The sequence below is a fragment of the Eupeodes corollae genome, chromosome 1 (genome assembly GCF_945859685.1).
Source record: "Eupeodes corollae chromosome 1, idEupCoro1.1, whole genome shotgun sequence".
NCBI classification, from domain to species: Eukaryota; Metazoa; Arthropoda; class Insecta; order Diptera; family Syrphidae; genus Eupeodes; species Eupeodes corollae.
This window is the reverse complement of record NC_079147.1, coordinates 255,047,312-255,070,819: the sequence shown is the minus strand read 5'-3', so window position 1 is coordinate 255,070,819 and position 23,508 is coordinate 255,047,312. Positions and strand designations below refer to the sequence as shown.

At 32.6% G+C, this 23,508-nt stretch overlaps 3 protein-coding genes across 5 annotated transcripts in view; 2 read left to right on the top strand and 1 right to left on the bottom strand.

Moving 5' to 3' along the window:
* The window catches only part of LOC129943271 (calmodulin), a 70,955-nt gene extending 59,469 nt beyond the window's left edge, over positions 1-11,486 (top strand). For both annotated transcript variants that reach the window (XM_056052582.1, XM_056052581.1), the window contains exon 4: positions 9,009-11,486. In XM_056052582.1, the coding sequence (XP_055908557.1) occupies positions 9,009-9,037 (29 nt within the window). In that variant the 3' untranslated portion in view covers positions 9,038-11,486. The remainder of the gene's footprint in view (positions 1-9,008) is intronic.
* Positions 11,487-12,397: 911 nt separating this feature from the next.
* On the bottom strand, positions 12,398-13,861 carry LOC129941443 (uncharacterized). Its single transcript, XM_056050069.1, has one exon. The coding sequence runs from the start codon at positions 13,445-13,447 to the stop codon at positions 12,836-12,838; it is 612 nt and encodes a 203-aa protein (XP_055906044.1). The 5' UTR covers positions 13,448-13,861; the 3' UTR covers positions 12,398-12,835.
* Positions 13,862-21,504: 7,643 nt separating this feature from the next.
* LOC129941431 (uncharacterized) overlaps positions 21,505-23,508 on the top strand; it is a 182,687-nt gene continuing 180,683 nt past the window's right edge. The window contains exon 1 of one of the 2 annotated variants that reach the window (XM_056050056.1): positions 21,505-22,759. In XM_056050056.1, the coding sequence (XP_055906031.1) occupies positions 22,588-22,759 (172 nt within the window). In that variant the 5' untranslated portion in view covers positions 21,505-22,587. The remainder of the gene's footprint in view (positions 22,760-23,508) is intronic. The other variant, XM_056050058.1, reaches the window with a different exon arrangement.

Below are 23,508 nucleotides of genomic sequence, written 5' to 3'. Positions count from 1 at the left end.
TAGTGGAAACATAGCAAAACTTAATTATCTTTTCTATTCTTGCAAAATAAGCTTAGTTAGTCCATTTTCATTAACAAAACTAAATAATATCAACAGTAACAGATTGATTTTTTCCCCAATTTAAAAATGCACAACTACTTAACGAACACAGCCATCGAGATACAAATGCAATGTCAATAGTACCAACATTTGAGAACCAAATCACTTAAGATCCATTTGAGACTCGTAAAATGTGAAAAACCCATCCGTAGCAAGATTCTACCTTAACTTTTATCGGTAGTATTCATACTACGCATATTTTTTTGTTAAATCCTTCTATACTATTGATAGAATTTCCAACAAAACACGGGTTATGATTTTCTGTGAATTTGTGTCCCAAATTCCGTCAATTTATTAATTTTATAGATGATCTTGACAGACACTTAGACTTATTAAACAAGGTAAAAAACTTAAAACTATGTTGGGATTCTTTTTAAAGTCAGGTCCAATTGATTTGTTTTCCTGAGATTCATAAATAAGTGCCTTTATGGACTTTTCTGCTTGTAAAAACGTTCGAATGATTTTGTTTTAACAATAAACTTAATTGCTTTTTTAAATTCATGTTTAACTCATTAAATTTAAATGTAGAAAGTTACAACAGGATAAAAATAATAAATTAACTTTTTAACTAATTTAACAAAAATCTATTTACAATATTCAATATGAAATGTTATTTCGTGGCGGTTTAGCCAAATCTCTCAACTTAACAAATCCAAACCCTAATCATAGTAAATCAATACCTGCCATACCAAAAGAATAAAAAAAACCTTTCCACGACAATCTCAATGAAAGACAATCTCTTGCTTTGACGGAAGTCTTAAGTTGATAGTAAGGATGAATAAGTCAGTCGGTAATAAATCCAAATCCAGTGGGTGTTTATTTATGAACAAGTCAAGTTTCATGCACGTAGAAAAACCAGATTTTTCTCGGACATAAATTACATGAGCTTGGAATCTTAAAAAGTTTCGTAGTTCTAGCTGAAGTCATCTTTGCTATTTCAAATATTTTAGTCATGAAACCTGATGAATCACATCTCACGAAGAAAAAGCTGGCAGGAGAAAAGGTAGAGTGTGTCATGTAGAAAATCATAATGTCAGTTGGATTGATTTATTTGCTGCTTTATCAGTTGATTAGAGTGCCGCTAATTATATTCTTGAAAAAATTTAAAATAAAAACGTAATGTAAGATTTATTTTGAAAACTGGTCATTGTTTGTAATAGCAGTTATAAATAAAGAGATTGTTAATACAAATTAACAAAGTTCTGTGAGTTAAAAACAATTTCTATCTTTTTTTCATAGTGATGTGAAAATTTGGGGGCTTATTGTTTAAGTTTAAATGTTACCCTATTCAATAGGCAAAATACTTTGCTTAGCTCATTTCGTGTCATCATCACAATTATTGGGATAACAGGGATAACAAAATGAAGTCATGTCATCGGCTCTGACTTAATGCACCCTTGCCGAAGCAATCAATCCACAAAAATACTCGGCCAGAAGAAATCTTTTACAATAAAATGCACTGCAAATAGTGCATCGGAAACGTCATTCCGATTTCTATCAAATGTCTCAAACAAATGGAGTTGCCTGGGACTTAAGTTAATAGACCAAAAACAACTTAGACTTTTTACGAAGTAAAAGAACCTCAGATCTTTAGGTTTATCTTCCAGTTACGGTGAATCAAAGTAGGTTGATTGGTTAACTGGTTCTATTTTTCGTGCAATCGATTACATGGAACATGTTATGTCATTGTTGTATGTCAAATAAAAGCAGCTCTTGAAGCTTGGAGCGACTATTCAAGCCTTGAGGCTATACGGACAGATTTATTGGAAGTAAAATGTGAAAATACACCGATTTCAGACATATGCCGGCAGTCATATTTGAAGATCCCCAATTTTAGAGAAAAAACAAGATATTTTTGCTGCCCAAAGCATGCGCTTGTTCGATCATTTTTTAGACTCGCTTTTCTTTTATGGCAAGACCTACTTTTTGGAGTATCCATCAGCTTTTATTAAAAAATTCCTTCCAAATGTGTTGGCCTGTTCCAAATAATTCTTCTTTTTTGATATTTGTGCAAAATGTAAACCAAAATCTTTTTTATTGACTTTTTGAACTTCATTCAAAAGATTCTTGGTATGAAATTCCATTTCACTACGATGATACCCTGACCCCCCAACAACGACCCCATAACTTTCAAAACTGGAAAAAGGAACTTAAAAATATATTGTGTTCTCAATCTGCCCAGAATCACATGGTGTTGCGTTCTTTTCATTTGTTCGTCTTGTGTAAATTATTTTCTGAGTTTCTTTTCCTTTATGTTTTTCTATTTTCAGAGACATTTTCGAAAACGTTCATTTTTGATGGGGGTTTTTACAATAAAAGCCCACGTGTTCTATTTTCTGGCTGTCTTATTGTTATTTGTATTTTGGGTAGAAATTTAGTGATAAATCGTCGTCGATCATCTCACACTCGGACTTTTCGGTATCATTATTATTAATGCTACTATAGCTTGAAGATTTTGAATGTATTTCTTGCTTATTGAGTGAGTGCCAAAATGTTTTATTGTTTCAGTTTACATGTAGTTAGGTATACAATATTCTTTAAAATTGCTCACTGAACTGAGTTTTCTTTTGAATAATATGAATACTTTATTTTTTTTTTTCAATTTATGTGTACATCGCACAATTTATTTGTAGTCGAATTTACATATTTTTTTAATACCGTGTTTTATTGGAATTTCGAAGATCGAAGAACAAACAAAAATCCTGTACTGGGTTTTAAATGATGATTCTTCAGACGGCGACGACGATGATGACGAAGATAACGCACGGACTGGACATGCACAGGTTTCATTAAAATTCATAGTTGAACGAGTTATTGGTTTTCAGATTGGATTTGTATTAGCGACGACGATGGTGGCGGCGTTGAAGTAGACGTGGGTTAGCATGAAAAATTCAACGTGTCTGTACCTACCTAAATACGTCAATGGCATTAATTTGCATTGCAAACTCGACAACACAAAAAAGTGGTCTTCAAATCTTCATAACAAAACAATTGTTGAGAAAAAAGACCAACTTCAAAGTACATATAAATTCGTCAAAAGGAAAAAGAATGTGTTTAGGATTTTTTGAAGACTTGTTTTGTAGTTGAAGGTATTAAAAATGTGCTGGTTCAATTTTGTGAATAATTTTACTACAGTAAACCAAAAAATGTACACACAAGTTTACCCCTACCAGGCCTAGTGACTGATCTTGCCAAAAATATGTTCTCAACAGAACACCACATGTTTGTGTTTTTAGATTCTCTGAAGCTAAACGAACTTGTTTTTGATTCTTTTTTTTCTTCATTATTTTGGTTTATTGTTTTCATTTTGATCAAGTCAACCCCCTCCCCCACCCTACAACCGATCACCACCACTGAATAAAAATGCGGCAACTAACAATTTATAAAACAATGACTAATCCCAGAGACTTATAATATTGTACTCGTATAGTTGGTGTATTAAAATTTAAATCAGAAAAACGGACTGAAAATGATGATTTATCGTCTGGAAAGATTGTTTCTTTCGGCTTTTCTGCGATAAAAACGACTTCTTGGTCATAATAATGAGCTTGAAAGAATTATCCTTTCGATCGCATCTTTTGCTCTTGGAAAGTCGTCTACATGAATACAAATTTAACTTAATTAATTGTAAAATATAAATAAATGAAAAATTAATGACTATATTTACTGATGGCAATCATTACAACGCTTAAGAAATCATTTCCTTGAAATATTGATTGTACCAGAATCTCTACTTTACTGGTACACTTTATTGTTAACCTCGAAAATGAATGATTTTAAAGGGGTTGGAGGGAGGTATTGTAGTAGCTGTAAAAATTATTGCATTTTTATAGAATTCGATGGAGCGAATGATTGTTTATTCTTTTCAAGAACAAATCTTGGAAATAATTTGACTCCAGCAATTGCGAAGATCACATCGATCCCATCATCATTAAAATAACTAACTACTAGTTTGAAAATAAGCAGCAGTCAACTGTGGGATTCTTTAAGATGATCCCACTTTCTTCAACTTTAACTTATATGTGGAAATTTGTACGTCGGAAGTCTATGACGTCGTTGGTTCCGACGCTTGTTTCCAATGACACTCCCTATGTATGCTTGATTGATAAAGCCAATTTGCTTGTAGCACAGTTTGCTATTAATTCGATGCTGTCAGTGAGTGACGTGACTCCGCCTGTACTTGGAAGCGTAAACGGTTCTATGGGACGAATCCTCTTTCGCACTCGTTTAGTTACTAGGGTAATTCAAAATCTTGACATACACAAATCCGCTGGCCCGGATAGTATCTCCGCTATTGTTCTGAAGAGGTGTTCTTTAACGCTGGCAAAACCACTGCGTAAGCTTTTCCATATGTCCTATTCTACAGGTCTCTTCCCGAGTGTATGGAAAACAGCATTTGTTCAGTTTGTCCCTAAAAAAGGCGAATCCCCCTCCCCCTCAAACGATCGTCCAATTGCACTTAAGTCCCTTTTTTCCAAGGTCATGGAAACGCTGATTAATTTTTAGCTTTAGAAATATCTTTAAGAACGAAAGCTTCTTAATGACCGGCAGTATGGCTTTCGTTGCAATAGGTCTCACCGAACAGTGGAACAAATCTTTTCATTGTTTTGGAGAAAGTAAGATTATTGCACTTGATATTTTAAAAGCATTTGATAGAGTTTGGCATCAAGCTCTCTTACCGAAGATGCTTGCATTTGGTGTTGATGTATCCCTTCTTCGTTGGGTTAGAAATTACCTTTCGGACCGTTCAATTCAAGTAGTATCGGACGGTGTCAAATCTGATATCCACAAAATAAACGCTGGTGTGCCCCAGGGCTCCCTTTTGTCTCCGACGCTCTTTCTCATTTTTATAAATGATCTTTTGTCTGAAACTTCTAACTCACTAAATTGTTCCGCGGATGACAGTACCCTCAGCTTTTCATATTCGTTTTTAGATTCTCATCCTTGTTCTTCGGACGTGGACTACCAATGGCAGCGTATGATAAGCTCATTAGATTTTGATCTTCACAGCATTGTTCAATAGGGAATCAAAAACCGTGTAGAATTTAATGCTTCGAAAACTCAATGCTGTGTCAAAAGCGTAACCCTCCCCAAATGCCACTATCCATGAGTGGTACTTGTATCGAGGAGACTAAACAGCTATCAGTCCTAGGTATGTGCATTACAAACCACTTGTTGTTGCTAAGTGTTTAGGTTTTCTCCGACGATGCAAGAAGTTTGTTACCCCTTCTGATGTGGCTATAGTTTATAAAGCCTATATTCGTCCAAAACTTGAGTACAATTCCCATATTTGGGCAGGTGCTCCTCTAACCCACTTGAGTCTCTTGGACAGAATTCAAAAGAGAGCTCTAAAAATGATAGGTGACCGTTATCTAACTGAATCTTTTGCATCTCTCGAGCACCGTCGTAAGGTTTCATGTCTCTCATTATTTTATCGCTACTTTCATAAGCAATGCTTTAATGAAATAGCCAGTTGCATTCCTCCCCTCAAACAATTCAACCATAATAATCGTTCTTTTAGGAATGCCCATTAGTTTACCCTTGAGCCCAACTTCGGTACATCCTTAGTTTGACATCCAACGAATTTTTCTTGATATAAAAATCGGAAATAAATTCGTAGACAATGGATTTTTTAACTGCAGAAGAAGCCTCTGTTGGGATGATACAAAACTTTCCGAAATTGTTGGGAACAAAAACTAAGCCTTTTAAATTAATAACTTAGAAAGTCAAGATTTTTAGTCAATTACTTAATAATGCATAAGAAAGTTATATTGGTTTTCTTGGTAAAGAAAATATTGAACAACAAACAATTCCAATTGACATAAAAATTGTTTTATAATTGATAGGCGGTGAATATAAAGACAAACCCTACTTAAACAAATTACCTGAAGAATAACACTAGTTGATGTCCTGAGCTGATCAATGGATCTGTTTGCTCGCGGTATAATATCCCAAAAGTTTAAATTCTTTCATCCCATTATCATTGTGGAGACCACAAATAAATTATTGAAAAAAATGTTAAATTTGTTAAACATTTAGAATATAAGAAATCTGAATCTTTTTGACGACGCTGTTAACTCTAAAATAAAATTAGGTGGCGCAACATTCCGTTGAGAACTAGGGCCTAGTGACTTACGGACTCTAAAACATTCCTGTGTACGAGTTATGTTGTCAGGAATGAAGGGGACCTACAACTTTAAGCCGAATCCGAACGGCTAATTTGAGAAAGCACTTTTCATGACAAGAATTACTCTTGGAGGATTCGTTAATTCCTCGCAAGAGGCAGTATCCGTGAAAAAACAACTTTAGATGTCACAGGCAGGGATCGAACCCAAGACCTACTTCTAGCATGACAGTCCAACGCACCAACCATCATGCTACGGACACTACACACGGTTAACTCTAGTTTCCATTAAATTGTTGATAATTTTTCAAACATACATTTATGTATATTTATATTGCTAAAAAGTATTCCTTTATAAAAGCTTTTATATGGGAATCCATAGCCTTTAACCTGATGTTAACGCCGACGCCACCGGGGGTAGAACTTTTTTAACACTGATATAATCTTTTTGATTGGTTTTTCAAGAATTAAGTGCCAATTAAATGATCATTTCAAACCTCACATAGAAATTATGAACTCCCATTTCTACTTTTAATAATAATGTGTTTTCATGCACAGCTCTTGCCAAAAAGGGTTAATTGCTTCAATGTTAAGGTCAATTTTATTCGTTCCTATTTTATTTTTCAATCACAGAAAGGGGGTGTGTTGTTATTTTTTTGAATTTATTTATTTGTTACACTGCTGAACAACTTACACGATGTTGTTGTGTTTTGTTTTATTTTATTTTTCTGTGTCTAATTGGCACGAGATTAAGATTAATCAGGTGGTTGATGAAGCATTTTAAAAATATCAAAATGAGTAAATAAAAATGTTTACATACATAAATATGTAGATGTACAGATAGTATATATGAATTGTCACAAAATGTTTGAAGTAATTTAAACAATTTTTGTATTTTAAATAATTTTACAAAACACAACGAAAGAACAAAAAGAATTAAAAAAATATAAAATGTCTGAGGATATTTTTAAAATCAGCTTTATTTTTTTGTTTGTTTTGTTAAGGTTCGTAGTCGTTGTTTTTTTTTTTTTTTTTGTTTAAGATGTTGTTCGATAACCTCCAGATTTACGAATGACGTCTTTTGAGATAGATAGACAGGTCTTAAGTTATTTATTAATTTTATACATTTTGTATATTCATATCTGCCTACATATAATTTATTCAATTAGTACGAAATTGTGAACTTAAATAAAATGTATACATTATGAAAACTGGTTAATTTAGCTGGAGAGGATTAAAGTTGATTTGGTGAGCGTCATTAGAAGGAAAAATTAGCTGGGTTGATCTTAACCTCTCATCAGAAAACTCAAGATTCACAAAAAAGCTAACGTTCGAATGATCGACAGAAACAAATTGTTGACCGGACAAAATTATGTATGATGTTACCTATTTTGATGACAAATGACGAGAGTTTTCTAGAATAGATAAATATCAACAAATTAAGCATATTTAGAAATATTATTTCTCAGAACTGAGAAAGATTTTTCAGTTGCAAGGCTTTTATCTTGGAAATTAAATTGAGCTTTTCTGGAGGTTTTTCATAGGCTTCATTTTGTTTTAATAAAATTCGTTAGTTTTCCAAATCATACTTTGCATTCCCTATATTTAAGAACTTTGAAAAATGGTCGGTTGCATCTAAATGACCACCACGCGAATTGTTGCAAGCATCGATTCTTTTGAGGTAATTTTCGACCACTTTTTGAAACGTATTGGGCGGTATCTCAGCTATAGCTTGACGAATGTTTATTTTAAATTGCTCAAAAGTTAGAGGTTTCTTTCGTGTATCTTGGTGGCCAGTTAATATCACCACGACGAGAAATTGCGCAGCCAGGAAATGTCTCTTGCATATCATATGACCAGAACGGTCCGAATTGACGGGGTGACAGTCGTTTCATCGTCGTTTTTGAAGAAGTAAGGTCTAGTCACACGTTTGCCGGACCAAAATGCGCACCAAACTTTCAATTTTTGTGGATTTAATGGCCCCTTTTCAAAACTTGAGGATTCTCAGAAACCCAAATCCGACAGTTTTGTTTATTAACAGTCTTACCGAGTGAGAAATGTGCTTCATCACTGAAGAAAATTTTGTCCACCTGTTGTTCAAGCACACATTCGACGTATCTATAACGCAACGTTGTAAATGGTCTTCTGGCTTCAGTTGTTCTGCGAGCTGGAATGCATATGAATAAACAAACAATCCAAAATCAAAATGTAAGTGAGGCAGAACCACCACTTTTGTAGTAGGTTTTGACAATATGTAGGCGTTGTGCGATAGTTAATCGATCGATTTTGATAAATGTCAGACTTTCAACTGAAAAAGTAAATTGGTTTAACAACTTAGTTTGACAGGTGTCTAATTCCAGACCTGTATTTTTGAAACCGCAAAATAGATAACCCGTAGCTAAAATGATTTAAACAGTATGTAGAAAACAAAGATTTCTGTCTATAGTTAATTTAATATAAAAGGATATTGTAAATCAACATAATCGCCAAAAATAGAACATTTCTTAAGACGAACTGGTTTAAACTGAAACTGAAAGAATCTTAAGGTTGAATCACCATTCCATAACTTCCAAAGAACGTCCAAAAGATTTAAATAAGCGTTATGTACAAAAATTAAAAAGAACTCAACAAAATATTTAAATACACCCTCACGATTTTTGAAAAGAAAACTTATGCAAACTTAATCTTCAAGCATTTGTCTTACATTACAAAAACAAAACTAAATGTGATTTATTAATATTAATTATATAATTTAATTGTGTTTGTTTCTTTTTCTTATTTCCAGAATTCGTGACTATGATGACATCGAAGTGAGCTGCTAATTTACTTCTTTTTAAGCCTTTCTATTTGTTTAAGATGTTGATGAAGACTGTAGCTGTGCGCAGGAACATCGCGCGACGCTGTTGCTATGGATAACATCATTAAAGTATAAAAAAAAATTATATAAAAAAGAAAACAAATTATTAATTAAAATTTAAATAAAAAGAAACATTTAAAAATAAATAAAAAGAAAAAAAAAATACAAAAAAGTCTATATAAATGAAAAACCCAACAACAACAACAAAAAACAAGAAAATCTTACTGTATAATTCAATTTTAAAATTAATGAAAAACAAAACTTAATAAATAAATATATATATAAAAAAAAAAACACTTTCGATATAATTGAATTAAAACAAAAAACAAACGTATATATAAAACAAACAAAAAAATTAAATTAAATTAAATTAAAAATGAAATGAAAACTGTAACACAATTTTAATTAAGTAAATTTAACAACAAAAGAAAGATTTATTATAAATTATCATTTAAATAACATAAAACAACAACAAGAAAAAAAACTTTGAAAAATGGAATGAAGAAAATACAAAACTTAATATTTTTAATCGCTAATACACACGGATATACAAATACACAAAAACAAAACACTAAACACAACAAATATATGCAACATGTTACAACAACAACAAAAAACAAAAATAATAACATCCGAAATTAACATTTTAAAAAAATCCTTTTTTGAAAAAGAACGCAAACAAATAGTTGCAAATTAAAAATAATTATAATAAATAAAACAAATAAACAACAACAAAAAAATATTGTCTTCTAGCAAAAACAAAAAGATTTGTATATTCTTAAACAACTTCCTTCTTGAATTCCAATTTTCAAATTCTCTATACTATATTTCATTCCTGGAATAAACCTTTTTTTACATTATTATTCTTTCTTAAAAACGCTCTCCAATGGTTCACGCCCCTTTTTATCACTTCTTAGTAGAACAACAACAATAAAATTATTTTGCATTGATTTATTTTGTTTCCAATTTATTAATTATAATTAATACATAATATACGGATTTGTTTTTTGTTTTACTTCTGTTAAATTGAATTTATTTCTCATTTATAACTCCTCCCGAGACGAGTGACCTGACCTGACACCTGATCTGATCTGACCTTTACCTAAAAACCTGAACGTCAAGGTAAAATTTCGTTTCGTCTAAATTATTTATTATGAAAAACTTTAAATTAATGAAAATGAAATGAAATGAAAAAAATGGCAACGATGGGAAGGTGTTTCGTTCCCCCAGCTCCCACAATTGATACCATAAACACACACTCACCCAACAAAAAACAACAACAACTCCACAATAAACAAACAAAAAAAAATATATTACAAAATTTAACAATCACCACCTGATAAACCAAAATATTAAACTTAAAAATAAAATTTAAAACTACTATTCCTTTTATTTTTATACTTAAAATTAATTTGTTTTTCTTATTTAAATCTTTTTTGTATTGAATGCATTTTTAATATATTTAATTTTTAAGGATAATATAGGAATTTTTCATAACGTTTTTGGAAAATTTTTAGCCTATCCAAATTCAGTTGCATATTTATTAAAAAAAAAAGGAAAAGTTAAGTGTCTTCGTTTTTATTTGTTTTTATTTATTTTTTAAATTTATCCTTCTAGTTAACAACAACATAAATCATAACAATATCAACAGAACAACAACAACAAAAATATATATATATTTGTTTCTTCCTTTTTCTGTCTATGAAAATATGTATAAATTATATATATTTACCTAACAAAAATTATACTGAGAACAAAGAAAACAGTCTCGTAAAAAAAGAAAAATATATATAACAAAAAACATTTAACAACAAATGAAAGAAATGGAAAAAATTAAATTTGAATAAAAGCAAAGAAAAATAAACATGAAAACAAAAAACAAAAATATTTAAGCAACATTTTGGGCCTTTATATAGCTAAACTATATGACTATTACTCACTACTTAAATGTTTTTAGTGTAGAAACAAAGAAATAATAAAAATATAAATTTAAAAAAATAAAATATATAAAAAAACACTTAACAAAAAGACAAAAAAAAAACATTTTGAATTTTTGCTATAATAACAAAACCAAACAAAATAAAAATAATAAAAAAAAGAACAAACCCAAAATTTATTTAAATTATTAACAAAACAAAAGAAAAAAAAAACAACTTATCAATTGCAACAGAAATCATTTATATAATTTTCTTTTCTATATATTTATAATTATCTTATTCAAATTAATTTAAATAAAACCAACAAAAAAAACTATATATATAAATTAAAACAACAACAAACAAAAATTAATAAAAACGATATCTCTTACCTGCTAATGGAATAACACAGGGGTGTGAAACAAAAGTGGAGAGAGACTTTCAATGAGAAAAATAAAAGTCGAGCGCATTTGTTTTTTGGGTTTGAGAAGTTTTTTTCGTTTTCATTTCTTCTACATATATTATATACAGCGAGACGATAACGGTAAAGGACTTGTACAAATGTATAGTGCATTGAGGGATAACTTTAGGGTACCTGGGAAGGGAATGCAATCATTATAATTAAATTGAACTAAAAGATTTTTAGTCCTTAAATTTGAAACTTCATTGGCCTTCCGTTGATTTCATTGGATCGTTTAGAAGTTTTTGCATTCAAGTAGGTATTGTCAGTCTTGGGACTGTTTATAAAAACGGTGAGAAGAGCAATACAATTCAAGTCAGGGAAAGGAAACAGGTAAGCAAATGTAAACAATAAAATAAATAAATTAGGCAACAGTCTGTGTAGAACCAGGAAAATAATTACAAACACTAATTCATTCATTTTCGCAGAAGGTCGATACCAATTTGGAGTAGGCAAGGACGGTGGTATTAAACTTTCTCAATCGTCGGTGTCAAAGTGCATAAAAAAGTGGTATCTGCATTAGAAGCTAAACTATGCCCCAAATATAAATTTTAAAGCCAATGACGAAGCAAATAGGGGACATTTTGAATAAAAGTTCGGTTTTCCAGGAGTGATCGGTTGCGTTGATGGTACGCACGTTGCTATCAAACCCCCTCCACCATAAATAAGACATTTGTTTTATAACAGAAAGGGATTCTACAGCTTGAATGTTTTAATTGTAAGGCTTCGAATTCAAGTAAATTTTTTCATATAACTTTTAGTAACATTACACTCAATGACCGATCTGCGATCAAATGATGCAAATAAGGTATATAGATGCCTCTCACCCTGCAACACACGACGCGTTAGCGTGGAAGGTATCTTCCGTGCGAAACTATCTTTTGCAACAGTATACTGAAAAAAGACAAACAAACTCTTGGCTGCTAGGTAAGAAACAATAATCATTTTTGGAAACATTGATGACATTGATTGATTCAGGTGCCGCAGGCTATCCCCTAGAACCTTGGGTAATAACACCATATCGTTCACCAATTACCGGAAGTTCTGAAAGCAAGTACAATATTCAACATTCCAAGGCACGCAATATTAATGAGCGAACTATCGGCTTACTGAAGAACAGATTTAGGTGTTGTCTTAAGGCTAGGCAGTTGCATTACTCAGCAGAAAAGGCTGCCCAAATAATAAACGTTTGCGCAGCCTTGGACAACATCTGCATTCATTTCAAAGTTGCAGATAATGCTGAAAATTTGCACATTGAAGATCACACTGAAAATGCTTTTAGTGACGTGGATGAAAGTGAAAATAGTCACATTCTTGAAGCTAGAAACGCTCGTGACAGAATCGATGGTTTATTTTATTTTGTGGGACGGGTCCCAAACTTATGTAGCGCCTAGTTTAGCCATGACCTGGTCAAGTTGCACATCCAGGACTTTTTTCTTTAACTCTAACTTCTCGCGCATTAATTTTTCCACGGCGAGATTGTGCCGACGGTTCTCTTCATACATTTTTTTTTGTGTGTCATCAGCCTTTTGTATATACCTATTCATTCGGTGAAGTTCGTCCTTAATATCATCCAGTTTGGAGGACAATTCTGCAAAAAAAACTTCCTGTACTTCATTTTGCTTTTGAAGAATTTTAACTGGAGTGTCTTTGTTTGCTCTATTGCTAAAAGGTACAGACAGCTTCTCTTGGGCTTCAATTATTGCGCCTGGTTCCAAATTTTCTTTAAGGCAAGAAGCCATAGACACGTCTTTTGATGTAGAAGCCGCCACCGTTTCAGACTCCTCTACTTGGATTATGCCAAATACCCTGGCACTTATGCCTTCAACGGACTGCTTAAGTGAAGTGATCCTGACAATAGCTTCCTCGAACTCGGTTAGGGCTACAAGATTGTTGTCATTGAATACCGACTGTTTCCTTTTTACTTCATTTTCCACCAGTTTCTTTTTTGTTTTGGATTTAAAATCAGCCCAAACCTTGAAACCAAACATTTGTTACTATACACCTTTTTTGTTAAAATTTAATTTATAGACCTTTTTTCAAGTCGCACCGTCTTTAGAAGGAGATCCGTAGCTATTCAGAGCGATCGATGTCAACCCGGTTTGTTGAAAATCCCTTAGCTATCTCAGGATTTTCTTCCATCAATCTGATGAGAATCTCCTTCTGCTCCCGGTTGGTCCAATTGGAATGCGATTGCGACCGTTATTTAAAAAAAAACACAAATAATTCATAAAAGATTTTTATTTTATCTATTTTTCAACACAAATATCAAAGCTTACATGTTTTGAGGATCTATTCGCCAGAAAAAATTGAACGCTAATGAAATGACATTTGTTTCGAATGATTAGAAAGTCAAAGTTTGCTTAAGTTTCGAATTAAAATGAACTTTCGAATCGTTAGAAAGTGAAAATAACTTTCGAACGAAAGAGAATGTCAAAATAAGGCTGAATACAAGAAGCAGTTAATGGATTATAAAAATAAATTGGCAACAGTCCGTTTAAAACTAGGGCCTAGTGACTTACAACTCTCAACCATTCCTGTGTGCGAGTAGTGTTGTCAGAGATGGAAGGGACTACAGTTTATATGCCGAATCCGCACGGCTAATTTGAGAAAACCTTTTCATGACAAGAACTACTCGTGGAGGATTTGTTAATTCCTCGCAAGAAGCAGTACCCGTGAAAAAAAGTTAGGTGGCACAGGCATAGATTGAACCCAAGACCCCTTGCATGACCATCACGCTACGGGTACTATGTATGTAAACAATGGTGGTCTTACAATCTCACGCTTACAAAATTGGTCCATGAGTGTCAATTGTCTTTACTGGAGATATCACACCACTTTAATATTCATCTTTGATGGGGCCTGATTATGGGATTCGCGGCGAAACATTTTGCTAGCGAGTTTGCCATGTTTCAATTATTGCTTTCGCCTTCTTCGTTTTGAATTCGACCAATTAACGAATTCGAAGGCGAATTTAAAATGTCATAATGTTTTTTGGCGAGTTGAAATCCGAAAGCTTCTTTTGGCGGATTTACAAGCGAAAGAGTATTCATTATTATTCACTGTTCGATTTCGTGGAATCCTTTTTAGATTGCAATTATGTATATAAAAATGAGAGACAGCTTTATTTTAATTTTCTTGTAATTTATCCGCGATCCACAATAAAATATAAAATTTCGAATAAATCACCGCAAAATTTCACAAATTCAATCAAAACAAACCAATTTTTTTTGGAAATTTGTCAAATCACTGGAATATAGGAAGAAAAAGTCAAACCAAAAGTTTCAAATCACTGGAATACAGGAAGAGCTTCTTTCGCTTCGCCGTGTATTCGTTAACAAGCAAATACGCAACGAGTCGAATTTGAAATGTCGAATTGAAAACAATCCGCCGCGAACCTCATAATCAGGCCACAGAAAATTGTAAGTCAGATGAACTCGCCAGAAATGGTACAGTACAACCCATTCCACCGCGATGTAAACTATATTACTAATGCAAGACGCTGTGAAGAAGGCAAACATCAGGTGAAATAACATAACCACGTCTCAGATGAAGAAAAATATCTGGCCTACAGTAGATTTAAAGCTCTTAAGGTGCTAACTATCTGGCACTGTCTCATAGCAAATCACGCCACGCTACTAGTCGTATTCCCAAATGACTTTTGCTGAAGATGTATGGATGAGGAAGAGGAGGAACAGTACTTTACCTCCTCTGTACATGCACTGGCCTAGCTCAAAAACGCAGGAATTACTTAAGAGAATTCTTCTATAACGATCTTAATCACATTAACATAATCAGTCTTTCAAGTTTAATAAGGTACTCAAACTAATTTCATTGAGCTTAGAAGAAAGCCTCAAGGTTCATGTTGTATAACAATGGGGAATTAAACTGACCTAACTGTGTCCTACCAAATCACGGACAGCGACCTTAAAGTAAACTAGCTTCACTTCAAAAATTTGGTTTAGGGTTTTGAGGACATAAACTAAAATTTTGAAACACCTTTAAGATGGCAGACCGATTTAATTAGGTAATGCTTAGGTACATTGAAACAGAGTGCTTCATTTTGTTTTTGATAAGTTCGAAAATAGTGTGGCAAGAAAAATCGACATGTTTAGTCTTTAAGGGAAGACTCTTTAGCAAACAAAAGTTTTTAAAACTGTACTGAACAAAGCCCTATTTTGGAACTGGATTAGTAATTACACAATAAGCATAAGAACACAAAATGAGTTAGAATCTGGAAAGAACTCTTGAAGCTAAAGCAAATGAAAATTTAGCTCGGAAACTGTAGCCAATTCACAGTCTACATAAGTTTAAGCAAGGATTGCCAGATTCAAAACAAAGATACGAGTATTTCTGCTTTTGTAGTCCATATTAATAAAGCCCAGCAAACTACCTTGGAAATATTTTTTATTAAAATCTTCAAGGGACTGATTCCCCTAAAATATTCTTAAAATATTAAAGCCACTCAAATTTTTCTGAAGAGCCCCTAAAATATCTATTGGACTTAATTTGTTTTTCATTTTCGAAAATAAAATTTTTGTAAACGACAATTTATTTGTAAGATAGAAAAGAGGACTTTATAATATGTCTTTAATTTGAAAATCTTGAGTGTAGACGTAAAAATACGAGACAAAAATCATGATTGACATTGAGTAGGGATCCTGATATATAACCCCTATTGTGACATTTCATAAAATGTGATCATACTTACTGATAAGTACAAGGCTTGTGTGTAAGACAAACTACGAACGTACATATATAACTTTGTGATTTGTTTAGTTATTGCACAACTTTATTTAAAGATTAGTGTAAAAGCGTTCCTCTGCATTTTGGAAAAAGAATAACTACTTTTTCTTTACAATACAAAACACAAATTATGATGGAATTTTAATCTATTTACGAACTTGTAACACGTATAACATAATGATTGATCACATGTGTACATGTTTGCAAACTGAATCGAAATGACACTGTGCAGGTTTAGACGACATTAGGGACTAGAAAGTATTTGATTGGCCAGCAGCCAGAAGATTGAAATCTAATTAATGCAACTTTATTGGAAAATTGACTGGAAAGTTAAGGCAGCTATTAAGTTTTTAAGGTGTTATGAATTTCAAACTTGGAACTTTACTTATTAATCTCTGCCTTCAGTTTATCGTACAAAAAATATCAATAACATTATTATCTGCAAAGCCTCCTCAATTAGTATTTTGTATTGTAAATAATGTTACTTATTTCTTTTCCAATTTGAAAAGAAGTAATATGTATTTCTTTAAAATACAAAATACAAGTCAAGATGAAGTTGTATAGACAATTACGTTTTTGGTAGTTTTTGCAAGATCTATAGAAGGTGTTAGTGAAGTAAAGTGCCGAGTTTGAAGTTTATGACAATGGTACTAACTATAAAACTAACAAATTGCTTTAGTCAAAATGAAGTCGCTTATGTTGTCTGCCAATTATTTTTGTGTGAAACTTATAACAAGCCTGATTATGTAATCGATCTTACATACCATTTTTTCAAATTCTGATAATATCAGAATATTATATTACGTCGTTGTCGCTTAAAGAAGATCGATCACATAATCAGCCTTATTGTGAGTTTCACACAAATATAAATAATATCACCCGAACTGCACTCCAAACTTTCAAAGCTATTATGAGTTTCAAATTAGTAAAAGTTGACCTCGAATAAAATACGGAGGCTTGATTATGGGATTCGCGGCGAATCGTTTTACTAGCGAGTTTGCCATTTTTCGCTTTCGGCTTCTTCGTTTTGAATTCGACTAATTGAGTTGAAATCCGACAGCTATTTTTTGGCGGTTTCCCAGGCGAAAGAGTGTTTAGCATTATTTACTGTTTGATTTCGTGGATTCTTTCTTGATTGTAATTATATAAAAATCTGAGTTATTAGTTATTAGCTTTAGTTGAATTTTCTTATAATCTATCCACAATATAATTTTATTTTATATTGTTTATTGAATAAATCACGGCAAAATTTAACAAATTCAATTAAAACAAAACAAAATTTGTGGAAAGCTGTCAAATTACGGGAATATAGGAAGAAAAAGTCAAACCAAAAGTGTCAAATCACTGGAATATAGGAAGAACTATTTTCGCTTCGCATCGAATTCGTTAAAAAGAAAATACGACGCGAGTTGAATTTGAAAGAGTGAATTGAAAACGATTCGCAGCGAACCTCATAATCAGGCCCCAGTATTTTAAATAGTTTTTAACCAAATTTTACGCATTTGAGAATTAATCAAATATCACAGCATGGGAAATGTAAAAATTAATTAATTTTTTCTGGGCGAAACTTATAATATTTTCGTGTTTATTATACATTTTTTTTTTAAATAAGTGTTTTAGTTTAACAATTTCTTAAGTCTCAGCTCAACACGGAAAATTAAAAAAAAGGATGTGATGAGCATGCATTCTAAGCTGGACGGTGGACAGAATTTTACCGACCGACCGACTTAAAAAGTCAAATTGAGTTTTTGTAAAAAAAAGAGCTTTTGACTCTTGAATTTGTTCCGGTGATACGTCTAATTACGGCACAAGGTTTCGTGACGAACATGCAAGATATTTAATTCAAGAACATTTGAAAAAGTTGAATGACAACGATGAATTATAATCAGAGCTGAATTATGTATGTTTCATATGTTTTTTAGCCCTTTTAGATTTATTTCTTGTTCATTTCGCTCAAAAAATTTTGCTATCCTGTCTATGTTTATTTTGCTTTTACTCTTCACAAGATTTTTTACTTAACAAAGTGTCAAATTTGCTTCAGTACACGTCCATATTTATCTTTGATTTTGTTAGTTAGAACACAATAAGTTTCAAATACAGATTTTTTGATCGCTTACCTCGAATAAAGTAATAAATATTTACGCAGGTATTTAAAGTTCTATCTCAACATCTACGTTAAACAAGTTTAAAGTTCTAAAACAAGCCCTTCAAAAAATGTGTTTGTTTGTTAGTGAGTATAGCTTTGGAAGGACGAAATATAGCTTTTATTATATCTGGAGTCTGGAAAAATCCCAGGACTTTCCTCAACTTTTTATAGCATAAATATACCAAGTCAAAAGTTAAACAATTTTAAATCATTATAAAAGCTTATACCCAAATTATTTAAGAATGCCATCTATCTTTTAGACAGTTCACTATCAAAAAAAGTTTCTTTGAAAGTTCGAGAGTCAAAGAAAAGTATACATTAAAAATGAATTTAACTGTTGAAGTTGAATACCTCTCAGTTAAATTAATACTATAAATAAATACAGTCACACTTTTGGGTTACAGGCAAAAAATTTATTTTTAACTTTTTATTTTAAATATATAAATAATTATTTGAGTAGTTTTTAATACAAATCAGTTAAAAAGTAAAATCAAAATCAAACTTTGACAAAACCTTTATCATCTTACGTCTATGCCGGTGTATCTTTGAAAAATCATCTATAGAAAATTTCTATTAGAAATGTGTAAAATTTGTAGTTGGACTTTTGCCGACTCACCAAATATCACTCAAATGTCTTTAGAGTCTTTAAGAAATAGAAAGTATTCCAAATCCATTATTTTATTCCCAAAATGGACTTGATTGGAAAAAAAATCGCAACCCTGTTAAAAAGTGAAGTGAAATGGAAATTATCATTTTGACATTTACATCAGTTTTGCAAACAAATTAAAAAAAATGTGTACACGGTCTAATAAAAAAAAGTTGCTAAATTGGAAATAGATTTAGTACCCGAAATAAAAGACGATAGAAAATGGTTTAGCTTAAATTTATTTAAAGATTTATTATTTTAATTCGAGTTCTATATGATCAACGCTAAAGGCGGAACAGAAGTGAAATCGATCGTAAAAAAGGCGTGAAAAGATATTATATTTATTTGACAGCTTCTTGAAGTGGTCATCGTTTGACAGAAGCAACAGAGTTTTCAGAATATATCAATAATCTTTCAGCAAAAATAAAAAAATAGTCGACTAAAAATCACCACTTCCAAGATTTTTTTATGACTCAGAAAACAGCTCTCGAAAAGGAAGACATTAAGGGGCCGGTTATAGGTTTTAGTAAAATTTGAAACAGGAGGAATCTGAAATGTTTTACTTATGAGCGTTTATAGCAATCACCGACCCCTAAGAGTTATAGTGAATAGAAGCTTCCTTAGAAATGAAGATATTTTGAAAAATAATTATGTTTTACTGTTTCTCATAAGCTTGGGAGTCAAACTGGGATGCTATATGATTGTCTGCAATCTGGAAGGAAGAAGTGCTTAATTGCACCTCCACGTGGGGGCTCCCGGGGAGCAAGTTAGAGAAATCAGTGCAGCTCGATGTTGAATGATGTTGATCAATTTATAATTATTGAAAAATTCACAGTGAGCGAACGTAAGAAGCTACGGTTTACTTCCTTCCTAAGGTTAAAATTTATGAAAGATGGTAAACATAGGACTGTCGGACCCTTCACCTGGGGCCAGCTCTGCTAATTGCATTCCTCAAGATGTCGGGCGACCACTTCTAGGGTTATTTTCCCTAGATGTCACTTCATCATAGACTAATTTGTCATACCACTGATGACGTGGTACCACGCTATATGTTGAAGGCCCCTGGTTAATTTCAGGAACATATGTTGGGATGGCCTCCTTGTGAGAATATCGTGGTGGCTGTGGTTTATCCTATATGCGTAGGGTATTGATTTGTCATTACTCAGAAAATCAATACATAGATAGACAAAGCCAATACCAAAGGTTAGCAAAGACGTGAATTTGTTATGTCTTGGTAGCTTAAAAAAGAGGAACTCACTCGAAGCATAAGAAAGAGTAAATCTTTGCGTAAAACCTTTTGGTTAGTTTCAAAAACTAAGCGAATATAAAATGCGAGGGGCAGCAAGTGTAAAAAATTGCCGTCAAATTAAGGCTCATAGCCAGGTGTTGATGTTGTAAGCGATTATTCTCTCTGTTTCTCATAAGCTAACCTTGAACATTTAATATAAAATCTAATGGTTTCATAGAGAGGTACAATCAATCGTCTTATAGAGAGAACAGCGACACCTGGTCAGCTTTCAAGAAACTTATTCTAGTACAGACTACCCGTCTATATTCTAAAACCTCATGTTCTTTGTTTAAAAGATACTTTAAATTAAAAATCAAAGATAAAGATTTTCGTTTATATATATTTATTAAATCGCTAAAACACGTTTTCTCTCGCCAACGACCAAATTTGAATACCGCCTCAAAATGACTTCCGCCATCTGGTGGTTTATTGGATTTCTCCAGGGTGTGTTCAGCTACAAAATGTTCAGTGTTTGAACAGGGAGGTTACATTTGGGATTACTATAGATTTTATATGGCTAAAATAATATACAAAGGAACTGAATTTACAAAAAACATTTATACTTTCGACGTTACATGTAAATGTTCCCAATATTCCAAAAAAAAAGGAAGAATTTCGAGGGAAATTTTATGCACACACTTAACAAGAACCTTAACAATAATCAATGCCACAAGTCTACTCTTTTTAAAACTGGCTTTAAGGATTCGGTTCTATTAATATTGATTTAACTGTACTTAAAGCTTTTTTCAATAGAACTTTTCGAAAAGTTTGTTTTTAAGCTTATAATTTAAACATCCCTGTAAAACATCCACATGCTTTAGCTGGATTTACTAAAGTGAAAGCTTTTCGTAAAGTTTAGCAACTTAAAAAATGAACAAAACAAATGACAAGCATAACAAATCAACAACCTAACGTAAGGAAAGGAAATGCGCACTGCCTCGTACCATCACGTGCCGCATCTTCTCAAAATGTCAACAAAAGAATCTTTTACCACAGAACATTACAGCTAAACTACAGCACGAACTGAGCGAAAAGCCTGCGCAGATTCGACCTTATTATCTTATATTTTCGCTAAGTTCGATGCGGTTAGGTTTATACTGCTCTGCTGCTGCTGCTGTGGCTGTCGCTGTGTTTTGCTGTGTGCTGGGTTCTGGCTGCCTGCTGCTGCCTGAGACTGAAACTGAGACAGATTGCCTATAATGTCCCGTTGTATGCATTTTGGCAGTTTAGTCGCAAACAGGACATCGGCTGAGGATTTTCGTGGAAGAAATCGCTTTTCACTACGCGGCAAAAATCGTCTAACTGTTATTGTTTTTCAGTTTAAACAGTGAAGGCGCTGGAAGTTTTTTTTCACCGATTTCGAAATCAAAATAAAAGAAGTGATATAAAATTACAAAAATTTGAATCCGGGTTTTGGTGGCCTTTATCCTTTTTTCTCTGTTTTGTTTGTGCTCGCTCAGCACAATCCATTCTTTGGGTTATTTCGATTTTAACTGGGTCGTATGGCGTATACTTGATGTTTTGTATTAATTTTTTCGTTTTCGTGTAATGCATTTATTCGAATGTTGCTGTTTTAGCCCGTGGTTGTCAGCGTTGTCGTAGTCGCTGTCACTGTCACTGTCGCTGTCGTTGTCACTGTTGTTCTGTCGACTCGAGGTGCAATGTTAAGTGGCTACAATTTGAAAGAAGAAGTCTCTTTTTGAGATCTTCATTCGTATCTTTTTTTTTAGCCAACCTTTTGTCTTGTCTCTCGACTTTTTGTTAGTGCGAGCTTCAAGTTGTATTCGTAGTCGTATGTGATATCTTTCTTCTTTTTTTAATGAACGTTCGTAATGCGGAACATGGAAGATGCTATAAAACAAAAAAGTTGCTGCAATGATTTACACATGAAAAATGCAATCCTATGAATGCCAAGGAAATATTTAATAATTCCTTCTCAGCAAAGTTGTGCTGTGTTTTGTTGTGTGTTGTTTCTTGAAGGAGCTGGTGCATAGTGAAAGGTCCTTCCTGTTTCCTTTTGAGAAGCCAAAGTGAATAGAAAATTATGTGTGATTGAGTGGAAAAAAATAGGCAAGTGAAAAGTTTACAAATGTGGAAATAAAGGAAGGAAATAAAAGAAGTAAAGTGGATGCAAAGTGCAAGGTTCCAAAAAGGTGATACACAACCTACATAACGTAACAACATAAGGAAAAAAGAATGTTGCTGTCTTCAGAAAAAATCTTCCAATATGGGCTGGCTTCCTGAGTAAAATTAGTTGTTGTGGATTTCGTTTTTAGTTTTTATTTTTTTGCGGTTTGTTTGAATCATGAGCGAACGAGGTGTTAATGGACGACACTCACGTGTCAGTCCATCACCAGGACGTGGAAGTAAGATCGCTTATTCGCCGTGTCCTCGATCCGATCCACAGGAAATCGAAATGGCGGGCAATTGCTTAGCTATACCGATGTCAGCTATACAGACCAATGGTAATTCTAAAGGTGAGTTATGTAAATGAAGAAAATTGCTTTTATGGCTATAAATCGCGCATGATGAAGCTTTAAATTTTTACTTAAACGAATTATTAGTTTTAATAATATTTTTAAGGATATCCTAGTGCAATTGTTTTATTTAAATCTGACATTTTGTGGTATTAAGTGAAATTGATAACTGCTTTTTATTAATTATAAGGACAGAAAATTAAACACAAATAAAAGATTTAAAGCGAAATATTTGAAATTCAGGTTAAGACAATGGAAAAAAAATATTGGTAAGGGATTTGAAATGATCTAAGTAGGAGATAACACTTTTTGGTGAAGAAAAGTTCATAGATTATTTTTATCACAATTTTTGTAAGAACCCTAGACAAGCATTTTTTAGTTATCTTTAATAACCTATAGCACTTTTAGAGATTAGGAAGTAACAGCCTCAAAATCTCGTACTTGAAGGATTTTTGCACCGTCTTTCTTTTGCAGCAATCTAGAAATTTAATTCGGAAAGAAGACAGATAAGATTGTTCCATTGTTTTCAAAACTGAGTAGACTATTTTGTGTAAAAAAAGACCTTGGTAAGTGGTTTGAGCCTCATAACATTATATTTTGTAGTGTTCTCTGTCTCTCTCCTCTGATAAAATTAAGGTGGTTAACTCTTAGCAACACTCCCAGATTTATCATTGTTTTATAAAACATGGTCAATTTCGTAAATTAGGATGTAGTGTTTAGGTAGTAAATCAGAAGGATGTATTATAAAA

What these genes read in the sequence shown, in the direction of transcription:
- LOC129941443 (XM_056050069.1), bottom strand. Translation starts at nt 13,447, where the DNA reads ATGTTTGGTTTCAAGGTTTGGGCTGATTTTAAATCCAAAACAAAAAAG.